The sequence below is a fragment of the Pituophis catenifer genome, unplaced genomic scaffold, assembly GCF_029215685.1.
Source record: "Pituophis catenifer annectens isolate HBS135680 unplaced genomic scaffold, rPitCat1.0.hap2 SCAF_11, whole genome shotgun sequence".
Taxonomy (NCBI): Eukaryota; Metazoa; Chordata; class Lepidosauria; order Squamata; family Colubridae; genus Pituophis; species Pituophis catenifer.
Window position 1 is genome coordinate 14425816 of NW_027256891.1, and position 12339 is coordinate 14438154.

General features: G+C 42.9%; 1 protein-coding gene across 1 annotated transcript in view; it reads right to left on the minus strand.

The window, feature by feature from the left end:
• POF1B (POF1B actin binding protein) overlaps positions 1–11293 on the minus strand; it is a 54749-nt gene extending 43456 nt beyond the window's left edge. The window contains exon 1 of the mRNA XM_070951806.1: positions 10850–11293. Within this exon, the coding sequence (XP_070807907.1) occupies positions 10850–11293 (444 nt within the window). The remainder of the gene's footprint in view (positions 1–10849) is intronic.
• Positions 11294–12339: the final 1046 nt, after the last annotated feature.

Consider the following 12339-nt stretch of genomic DNA (forward strand, 5'->3'; position numbering starts at 1 on the left):
CACGAAATATTGCAACCTGGCCATCGAAACTACGCAATTATGGATGAAACATGTAACAGTGATACCCATTGTCATCAGGGAACTTGGTACCATGTCCAAGAATTTTATAAAATACATCAACAAATTTCAGCTTCCTGCAATAACACCAGCGGAACTGCAAAAAACTGTGCTACACGAAACATTGTACATTTTAATAATATACTAATATACTAATAATATAATAATATAATAATAATAATAATATATAATAATAATATAATAATAATATACCTAGGATGCTGGCAGCAACGCGTATCAACCATTAGCACCAGTCAATCGTATTTGTGACACATTCTTAAATGTTCAGTTGACTGAGTTTCATGTTTAATGAATAAAAGAATAATAATAAAGATAATAATATTAATTGATACCTAGGATGCTGGCAGCAACCCGTATCAACCTCAACCATCAGCGCCAGTCAATGGTATTTTTGATACATTTTTAAATGCTCAGTTGACTGAGTTTCATGTTTAATGAATAAAAGAGATAATTAATAATAATAATAATAATAGTAATAGTAATAGTAGTAGTAGTAATAATAATAATAATAATAATAATAATAATAATAATAATGCCAAAATCATACATCATACAATCAACAGACAAACATCTGGTCCACCACACGCCTGACATCACTATTTTGGAAAAGAAAAAAAACTGGTTCATTGATATTGCAATACCAGGTGATGCACAAAGTAAAGAGAAACCACTAGACCAGGGGTGAAATGCTCCCGGTTCGGACCTGATCGCCCAATCAGATAGCGATGGAGGCGGCTGGTTCAGAGAACCGGTAGCAAAAATCCCTGCCCACCCCCCATGCTCAACTGAGCCACGCGATCATCAGAGGCTTTTTTTAATTTTTAAAAGCATTTTTTTCTACAACCTCTTTGGCCGAAGAGGTTGTAGAAAAAATAATTTTAAAAGAAAAAAAAGCCTCTGACGATCAGCTGGGATCGTCAGAGGCTTTTAAAAGCATTTTTTACAACCTCTTTGGCCAAAGAGTTAGCAACCGTGTTGCTAACTTAACAACGGCAATGATTCACTTAACAACTGTGGTGAGAAAGGCCGTAAAATGGGGCAAAACTCACTTAACAACTGCCTCGCTTGTTATATAAGCCACAGAAATGTTGGGCTCCATTATGGTCATAAGTCAAGGACTACTTGTATACCATTTGGATTTAAAACCCAACTCCCAAATTCTAAAATTGCTCCACGGTTGTTGTTGTTTTTAAACGCTACCTGTAGCCAAAACATTCATGGTTCTGTTGTTTTTCTTTTCAGTGCATTTATTTACTTTAATAAATACAATGTACTATATATTCCTTAATTTCAATGTTAAAACAGTCTGGCTTGGTCTTTGCTCTTGGCATTTTTTTTCTCCAGTGTGGCTCTTTATAGTGCAATATTGGTCAGTAGCTTTGGGGCTCTGCTGTAGCAAAACTCTTGGATTTAACCCCTTAATAAATCAATCATTAATTAATTAATATGAACTCTTCAAGTTAAACGTTCTCTGGCAGTCTGCCTAACCAAGGGGTGCTGATTCAGAAGAAATAATTCTATTTTTTAAAGCCAAAGTCTACACTGAACATTAAAAAAAAACACCTTTTGAAAAAAATTTAAAAGGATGAAAGAAAAAAAAAGATGAAAAATGAAAAGAAAAGAAGAGCTTGACTTGGAGATTCATTATAAAGGTTGCCATTTTGCTGAAGCTCATCGTCTGTCATTAATTCTAACAACCACTAGATTAACATGCAATTATATAACTAGCAAAAATAAATAATTTCAGTGACTCAGAACAATGGGTGTAGTGGATACCGAATTTCGTAGTCGGCTTGTTAAGAAGCCACAACAGCGTTAAGGGGAACATTGTGCTCTCATCTGATGAAATAACAGAACCGACAACTCATTCTCTGTACCTTTTGTGTGTGCCCAACCTCACAACAATTCTATGCATCAGACCCTTTTATTTATTTGAACTAAGTACACTCTACGTTTCTTCGAATTTCATTTCCACATGGCCCTAACAGGTGAGTCGAGTTCCAAGAAAGCCATAAATTTGGCCCCAAATCACTCCGTGAAATAAATCCAATGCTAGCCAATTTGTATCAGATCCTCCTTCGTTTTATCCAATTCTCCTTTCGGTGGCTGAAATTCTGCACACAAATATGTACAGGGCGGTAGAATGTGTTTCTGGGTTGACACGTATAGGATTATGACAGCGTGGCTTTCTCAACCCCATAAAGCTACATTCCTTTGACCAGAGAGCACTTTTAAGGGAGCAAGAATGCGGAGCAATCAATAATCACAAATAATTGACAAAAGAGATGGCCAGTTTGGAATTCCAGGCATGTGGAAAACAAATTAACTTTTGCTGGTCTCCAAGGGAAAGGCTCTAAAAAATGTTTATGTTATCAGGAACATGGTCATCTTTAAGGTGCTTAAAAATGTCTTGGCTGGCTCCAAAATTCCTAAATTGAAACAGAAGGCAGGAGGAAGAACCAAATCAGGAAACGGTTTCAAAGGAGGAACCAAATCAGGAAACATTTCTAACAGTCGGACTTTATCTGAAATGGTTAGCACATTTGGAGCAAAATAAAATATAAAAGTCACATCCTGAAATGAGCTCCGTCCAGAGGTCTCTAAACTTGGCAACTTTAAGTCTTGTGGACTTCAATTCCCAAAATTTCCCAGCCAACATGGGAGGTGAGCCCAGAAGTCTTTCAAATCGCCAAATTTAGAGATCCCTGGCATAGTCCAACAACGATTGAGTCCTACCTCGCGTGAAAAAGAAATTGACTGCTAATCTTTTTCACTTGTCTTATTTTTTTAGTTTTTATTCTTTGATAAGTTCATGTGATAGAAACAATGCCACAATGGTAGTCTAATAAAAGAAATAGTTAATACCACTTTATAATGCCTTGGTAAGGCCACACTTGGAATATTGCATTCAGTTTTGGTCGCCACAATGTAAAAAACATGTTGAGACTCTAGAAAGAATGCAGAGAAGACAACAAAGATGATGAGGGGACTGGAGGCTAAAACATATGAAGAACAGTTGCAGGAACTGGGTATATCTAGTTTAATGAAGAGAAGGACTAGGGGAGATGTGATAGCAGTGTTCCAATACCTCAGGGGCTGCCACAAAGAAGAGGCAGTCATACTATTCTCCAAAGCACCTGAGGACAGGACAAGGAGCAGTGGGTGGAAACTAATCAGGGAGAGAAGCAACTTAGAACTAAGGAGAAATTTCCTGACAATTAATCAGTGGAACAACTTGCCTCCAGAAGTTGTGAATGCTCCAACACTGGAAGTTTTTAAGAAGAGATTGGACAATCATTTGTCTGAAGTGGTGCCTGGGCAGGGGGTTGGACTAGAAGACCTCCAAGGTCCCTTCCAACTCTGTTATTCTATTCTATTCTATTCTATTCTATTCTATTCTATTCTATTCTATTCGAAGAACAATGATAAACTGAGAAAAGAGAAAGACATGAGAAGAAATGAGAAGGTCCTTGTAGAAATAATTAAAATTTAAGCCTTTAGGGATATATATTAAATTTGTGATCTAGATGGAATAGCAAGTTAAAAGCTGAGTTGGCTCTATACACATGGGCGGGTGGGAGAGGATGATAAAACTGATGTGGCAACATCATAACACAAGCATGAGAGAGGTGGAGTTTGCAACCTGTCTTTTATCGTTTTGACAAAAGCCTTTGATCTCGTAGACGCCTCTGTATAGACGAATATGTTTAATTGGGACGTGTTACACAGTTTTTTTCACTTGCTGGCACGGAGAACAGCAAACGGGTTGTGAAACTCTCACTCAGTTTATTAAAAGGAGCTAAAACTAGATTATTTTTTTGCTCTGGCACTCAAAAGTTATAAAGCCGAAGGAATGTAACAGATAAGAAGAATTAAGGCAACGTCTGTTTCAATGACAAATTCCAGCTCCAACTCTCAAAAAAACACAGACTATAGGGAGCCCCTCATCTCTTCCTTGAAACCTACAGTTGAAACCACAGGCAAAAACTCCTGATGGGTCAAAAATGTATTGTAGACCACAACGGGCAAAAGACATCTTAGGCAAAGGTAACAGTTCCCCTTGCACATATGTGCTAGTCGTTCCCGACTCTAGGGGGCAGTGCTCATCTCTGTTTCAAAGCCGAAGAACCAGCGCTGTCCGAAGACGTCTCCGTGGTCATGTGGCCGGCATGACTAAACCCCAAAGGGGCACGGAATGCTGTTCCCTTCCCACCAAAGGTGGTCCCTATTTTTCTACTCGCATTTTTTACGTGCTTTCGAACTGCTAGGTTGGCAGAAGCTGGGACAGGTAACGGGACCTCACCCCGTTAGGAGGCACTAGGGATTCGAACCGCTGAGCTGCCGACCTTTCGATCAACAAGCTCAGTGTCTTAGCCACCGAGCCACCACGTCCCTTACAAAAGACATCTTACATAGGTTCATATCACTTGAGATGCCTAAAACAAACGTCATGGCTTAAGGCAGTTCACCAACTTAAGCGTAACAATGCAACATAGGAAAAAGGTGCAATTTTGTAAAATATTGTCAGGTGGCCAGAATCATGAATTTGAGGCAGGAGGCCATACAAATTCAAATAAAGAAATAAATAAAGTGTTACTTATTATAGCTTTTTTTTTTCTGGCTCACCAATAACTGTTTCAAAAAGCTTCTGGAATATTAAGATTGTTGAATAAGTAAGATTGCTGCTCGCAACTCCCCTTTCCCTCCCAATTGCAGAAGATGGTAATTAATCCAACCTTCCATAATTAAGTTCTCGTTCTTTTAATGGGATAGAAAATATGCAACTCTAGCAATTTAAGGGCCAGGGATAAAAACCGAGTCAGCAATTTGATTTTCTACGAAGTTCTGCTCTTTGATGGGTGGAGCGATCCATCATCAAAGGGTTTGGGGAAGGGGAGAAGAGAGAGAGAGATGGAAGTATTTTGGGTTCACAAATACTGTTTGGAAATGATGAGGACTGTCCGAAGAACATCCTTGAAACAGTGGTGAAATCTAAAATTTGTTACTACCGGTTCTGTGGGCGGAGTTTGGTGGAGGGGGGGGGGTAATATGACTGGGTGGGCTTGGCCAATTTTTTTTTTTTTACTTTCAAAACCATTTTTTCTACAACCTCTTCGGCGACCTCTTTTTTTCTTTTAAAAGCCTCTGCCAATCAGGCAACTCAACTGGGATCGTCAGAGGCTCTTCAGAGGTTGCAGAAAAAAATGCTTTTAAAAGCCTTTGATGATCCCAGCTGAGCCGCGCGATCATCAGAGACTTTTTTTTTTTTACTTTTAAAAGCATTTTTTCGGCCGAAGAGGTTGTAGAAAAAATGCTTTTAATTTTTTTTTTAAAAAGCCTCTGATGATTGCGCGGCTCAGCTGGGCATGAGGGGGGGGCAGGGATTTTTGCTACCGGTTCTCCGAACCACCCGCCACCATCGCTACCGGATCAGGTGATCCGGTCCGAACCGGGAACATTTCACCACTGCCTTGAAATATATAAAATCAAGGCTTTCAGGCAGAATTTCATATTTATTTATTTATTTATTTTTTATTTATTTATTTATTTATTTATTTATTTGTTTATTTATTTATTTATTTATTTATTTATTTATTTATTTATTTATTTATTTATTTATTTATTTATTTATTTATTTATTTATTTATTATTTATTTATTTGATTCATATGCCGCCCTTTCTCCGGAGACTCAGGGCGGCTTACAATGCGTTAAGCAATAGCCTTCATTCTTTTGTATATACCTGCTTAGTAGGGCTTTCGGCCCCCCCAAGTGATGTTCTTTTCATGGTTGCAAAGGAATGCAGAGCAATATAGGATGGATGGATGGATGGATTGCTAGACAGAGATAAATATATCCTCTCCAGAACTGAGTTTCAAAGAAAGTGGTTTGTCCTCTAGCAAATAACTATAGTTTACAAACCCATTTCTCATCCACAGGTAGTCCTTGACTTACAACAGTTTGTTTAGTGACTGTCCAAAGTTACAACGGCACTGAAAAAAGTGACTTATGACCGTTTTTCATTCTTACGACCATTGCAGCATCCCCATGGTCAACTGATCAAAATTCAGATGCTTGGCAACTGACTCGTATTTATGACAGTTGCAGTGTCCCGGAGTCACGTGATCCGCTTTTGCGACCTTCTGACGAGCAAAGTCAATGGGGAAGCCATTTAACAACCAGGTTACTCACTTAACAGCTGCAATGATTCACTTAACCACCGTGGCAAGAAAGGTCATAAAATGGGACAAAATCCACTTAAAAAATGTTTCTCTTAGGAACAGAAATATTGGGCTCAGTTGTGCTCATAAGTCAGGGACTACCTGTATATGGCGGCCCATCTTATCAGTGGCACTCTGGGCAGTGAACGGAGATAAAAATCTATCACAGATGTAAAGAACTATTCAAAGCAATTAAGAGAAAAAAACAAATCAAAGCTCCTATTTTTTTTTAAAAAAAAAATCCCTAATGTTTTGGGTGCCATGTTCGGTCGGAAACGAGATTAAAAGCGAGATTGTGGCAAGAAAAGTCATAAGAAGGGACAAAACTCACTTAACAAATGTCTCACCCAGCAACCTAAATTTTGGGCTCAATTATGGTCATAAATCAAGGACTTCCTGTATAGGTAGAATATTGGTAGTTCTTGACGGATGACAACAACTGGGACCAGAATTTCCACTGCTAGCAAGGCAGCAGATCCCAGAATAAGAATGTCAATAATACCAATAGTCCCGCCATCTAGTAACCAAAGGAAAATTCTTCTTTTACTAACTGTTCGGAATTTCTTCACTAACTGGCTGAGATTTTTTTCTCAGAATTGATAAGGACCAGATTCTTCTGCCGGTTGCTTGTTACTGTTCTCTTATTGCTGCCGCGGTTTCTTCCCCCCCCCCATCATCTTAGGAAAACAGAGTTTTGCTTTCATTTTATTTATTTATTTATTTTATTTATTCGGCTTATATGCCGCCCTATCTCACAATGGACTCAGGGCGGCTCACAACAATAAAACACAAGCCACAATAAAATAAAGACTAAAATCTAAAAAATTTAAAATTAACCCATTAAAACCCTTAAAACCCCATCATCAGACCAGGTCAAGGGATTTGAAAAGCCAAGTTTTTAATTCCCGGCGGAATTTTATTATCCAAAATTTTATTCCACTCAACAGCTGAACGCCTGTATTTATTCAATCTGCAATTCTGCGACACGGGGTAGTCATAGAAGCACAGCCAAAAAGATGAATCATTATATTTGCCAACCCACATCTGCCTTACTTGGACTCCAGGGAGGGCAAAACAGTCCATTATAGTGGCCTCAACCATGCCATCAATTTTTTTATATGCTTCAGTTGGATAACTAGGATTGTCATGTTGGGCTTTTGTTGTTGTTTTTTAACCCTGCATCTCTATCGGTGGGACTTCAGTCTGTCTGGTTGCACATTCAAGTGTTCTGCTATAGTCTTGCTTTCCCATCGCTTGTATTTCTTTCAACCAGTCTACCTCGTAGGGTTGTTCTGGGGGAGGGAAACGGGAGGAGGGCATACTCTGTATATCTCCTGGGCCTCTTGAATGAAATGCAGGATATAAACCTAATAACCGAATGTTCCAAAAGGTATAATTTCCCATATCATTGAAAAGCAGAACTGTAGCAAGCAAGAAGAAGTAAAGTCTCAACACCCAATCTCTGTCAGTGGTCTCTAAACTTGGCAACTTTAAGACTTGTGGACTTCAACACCCAGAATTCCCCAGCCAGCCATGGGAATTCTGGGAGTTGAAGTCCACAAGTCTTAAAGTTGCCAAGTTTGGAGATCCCTGCTCTATTTGAAAGTCCAACTACTTTTGGGGGATTATTTATATGCATGCTGCTAATAAGACTCTTTTCAAACCAAACAATCATTTCAGCTCAAGTTTTATAAAATATGCCATTTCCAACAATTATTCAAATTCCTGATTTACTTTGTTCCGATTAGCTGGTTTTTAAACTGGCATAAATCCAATTCATGACTTCCTTATATTAACTTGAAATCGGTGCATTTTATACTGCAAACTGATGCTGGAGGAGAGAATTCTGTGAAAAGGTGACTAAGAAATGTGAAACAATTTCAATCTCTTTCACTCACACATATATATATACACACACACACACACACACAGCTTCCTCTCACAACATTGTATCTCCTCTTCAAAAACAACACAATTCCATCGTCAACAAAATGAAACCACCCTTGTTCTGTTAACAAAAAAGAAACACATCTAGAAAGGTGTATTTTTTTTCAATATACAGTACTTGTTTGTTTTGCAAAGCTTCTGGCCCTAATAACAATTATAGCTCTCTATTTCATCTAGAAATGAATGTTAGTCAGAATGAACGCAACTGGGCGCATGATTTCTATAACACAATTTGCGTTGTGCGTGCAATGAGTCAACCGAGACTACAACACAAGAGTCAATGGAGATTGTAATATAAGGGCAATAAACAAAACGACAAGACAATTAAATCAATACTGAAGGCCAGGAAGTACACATTTAGAGGTATTAATCTATTTCACACAGAGTTTAAGTTTAAGTTTTTTAAGTTTATTTGATTTGTATACCGCCCTACTCCCGAAGGACTCAGGGCGGTGAACAGCCAACAATAAAATACATAGATACAAAAAATTTAAAAACCAGATAAAATCAAATTAAATCATTTTGGCCCAGACAGATTAAAACACCCCAGTAATTTAAAAACAGATTAAAATTTACATATTTAAAAAGGGAAGAGATTAGGCCAAGCCCGCCTGATGGAATAAAAAGGTCTTCACAGCACGGCGGAAGGAGTGCAGAGAATCAACTTTAAATATGAGAAGGATGTTTCCACGCCTGCTAGAACAATACAGTAATTGGACTTTGGAGAGGAAGAGAAATCAACTTTTAAGGAACTAAGGAAATAGTTAGCACCAAACAGGCCTGTTTAAGAGAGCTTGCAAAACAAAAAAAAAAGTTACTCCCCTTTGTTATTGTTCCTGGCCCCAAACGATCTGCTAAACACTTTCTTAGCACACTCAGCTGTGTTTGCCAAAGGTGATACAGACAAAAACCATAATGCTTGGGAATATTTGCAAGCTGTATCCAGTCCCATTGTTGGTTTCCGTGGGAAGGGGGCAGCAGCTGGCCCTTCTGTTTTGAACGCAGATGCTCAGGGCCCCTAACTTTGTCAGTGAATTTCGAGGGGGGGGGGCTTTTTGAAGAGAGGGTGAAACTCAGTCCATCGTGACTCCCACATCCCTGAAAAATAAGTGGCACCCTGAATGGAGAGCGATGACCCAGCCTCTTCCTCCCCTGGGCCTGTAATATCCTTGCAACGGGCGGCAAGCGCAGGGTCTCTACGTAACCTGTGAAAGGTGCGCTCTCGTCCAGGTGAGAGGAAAAAAAAGAGGAAGCAGTCAGAGTGGGAGGAGAGAGATCCAATTGGATCCAGTTCCACAGTTTGGCGGGAGAGGGGGAGGCAGCAGCCAAAAGCCTCTGACCCTTCTACCTTGAAAAAAGATGCTCAGGGCCCCCCCTCCCCCTTTACAACCCGTGAACTGGAAGAGGGTAAAGTTTCATCCAGCGCCCCCCACCCAGATCCATGCATAAAAGGGGCACCCTAGATAGATAGGACCTAGATAGATAGGACTGAAGTAGTAGCGGTAATCTTAAATGGACTCCAGAGGATGGCAGAGGACAGGAAGGCCTGGAGGAACGTTGTCCATGGGGTCGTGATGGATCGGACACGACTTCGCAACTAACAACAAGACAGGTAGGTAGGTAGGTAGGTAGGTAGGTAGGTAGGTAGATAGATAGGACCCAAGCCCTTCTTCCTGGGGGGTGGGCTTTATACCCTTGTAGTGGGTTGCTCTCTGTGTAACATGTGCTCCCTCTTCCAGGTGAGAGCATTGGGGTGCTCTCCCCTCCAGGTGAGGTGCTCCCTCTACCAGGTGAGAGCATGGGGGTGCTCCCTCCTTCAGGTGAGAGTATTGGGGTCCTCCCTCCTCCAGGTGAGGTGCTCCCTCCTCCAGGTGAGAGTATGGGGGTGCTTCCTCCTTCAGGTGAGAGTATTGGGGTGTTCTCTCCTCCAGGTGAGGTGCTCCCTCTACCAGGTGAGAGCATGGGGGTGCTCCCTCTTTCAGGTGAGGTGCTCCCTCCTCCAGGTGAGAGTATGGGGGTGTTCTCTCCTCCAGGTGAGGTGCTCCCTCTACCAGGTGAGAGCATGGGGGTGCTCCCTCCTTCAGGTGAGGTGCTCCCTCCTCCAGGTGAGAGTATGGGAGTGCTCTCCCCTCCAGGTGAGGTGCTCCCTCCTCCAGGTGAGAGTATTGGGGTGCTCTCCCCTCCAGGTGAGGTGCTCCCTCCTCCAGGTGAGAGTATGGGGGTGTTCTCTCCTCCAGGTGAGGTGCTCCCTCTACCAGGTGAGAGCATGGGGGTGCTCCCTCCTTCAGGTGAGGTGCTCCCTCCTCCAGGTGAGAGTATGGGAGTGCTCTCCCCTCCAGGTGAGGTGCTCCCTCCTCCAGGTGAGAGTATTGGGGTGCTCTCCCCTCCAGGTGAGGTGCTCCCTCCTCCAGGTGAGAGCATTGGGGTGCTCCCTCCTCCAGGTGAGGTGCTCCCTCTTCCAGGTGAGAGCATGGGGGTGCTCCCTCCTTCAGGTGAGAGCATGGGGGTGTTCTCTCCTCCAGGTGAGAGCATGGAGGAACCCAATGGGGGAACCGTGGGAGGGGGCAGAACGGGCTGCGGGGGAGGGGGCGAGCCGCCATTTACCTGCACCGGAGGGTCGTTGCTCCAGATCACGTGCTGGTAGCCCGGGCTGGCGTCGAAGGGCGAGAGCGCCCGGGGGGAGCAGCCGTTGGGCGCGTCCAGCAGCTGCACCCGTTTCCCGCCGGGGCTGCTGTAGGTGCGGACCCGCTCGTAGACCACGCTGCCGCCCCCGTTGCAGCTCTCCTGCGGCGGGAAGGGGTCGGGGCAGGGCTGGAGCTGCAAGGGCAGCGGGGCCGGGCGGCTCTGGCGGGCGCGGGGCAGCGTGGCGGGCAGCGAAGGCGGCGGCGCCAAGCAGGGGTCGAAGCAGGAGCGGGAAGGCGCCGGCGGCGGAGGCACCGGCACCGGGCAGTAGCCGCGCCGGGGAGGAGACGGGACGGCCGGCTGAGAGCGGGAGCTCCAGGGCGGAGGCAGCGGCGTCGGCTGGACGTGTTGCTGGACGCCGAACATGCTGGCGGTGCGCTGGGCGCTGGGCACGGGCACTGGCCCGCTGGCTGAGCCGGGCGGAGGTTAGGCAGCCGGGACCGCCCGCCCCGCCGGGGCCACGCCCGCCCCGCCGGGCCCCACAGCTCACCTGCAGCCGCCAGGGAAGCCACGGCCGGGCGGGGCGTTGCAGCTGCAGCTGCTGCCGGAGTAAGCCAGGCCGGGCGGGGCTGCAAGGCTGCGGGCCACCTCCAAGCAACAGGAGGGCGGGAGCTCAGCTATGGGGACTCGCGCATTCCTTTATGCAGGGTCTCCAACCTTGGCAATTTTTTTTTTTTAAATTTGATTTATATGCCGCCCTTCTCCGGAGACTCAGGGCAGCTTACAATGCGTTAAGCAATAGCCTTCATACTTTTGTATATTTATACAAAGTCAGCTTATTGCCCCCACAAACTGGGTCCTCATTTCACCTACCTTAGAAAGGATGTGAAAACATAGAGGAGGCGACACATTGGTCAATATCATCCTGAGGATAGTGGCAGATCTCTGCATTGCCGTAATTTTGGGACATGGAAAGAGCCTCAAATTGATGGTTTTGAATTATCTACTTTGAAACTTCTTTTTGTGTTGATAAATATATTATAATTATTTTGAATTATAAGGCAAGAGAATCACATTGGGACATGCAGAAGATCGGGTTGTTACCCAATACGATGATGGAAATTAATAATCCTGATGAAACCCACAATTATTATTATATGGAATATAATTATAATGTCACTCGGGTGGTTGTTTTTACTTTTATATATATAAGAAGATGTTTACTACTGATGGGGGCAGATATGATTGGAGACCTTGAATAAACTGTTGCATCAGCAAGCTATGTTACCCTATTATGGATGTTGGTTCTAACAATCCAGTGGAAAGACTTCAAGAAGATATTATATGGACTATAAATTTAAAGTTATTGTCTTTTCTTTTTTTATTTAGATATAATGGAATATATATATATATATATTTTTAAGTAGTGTGGGCAGTGAATTAAAGATATCAAGAATTGTTGTGTATGGTAA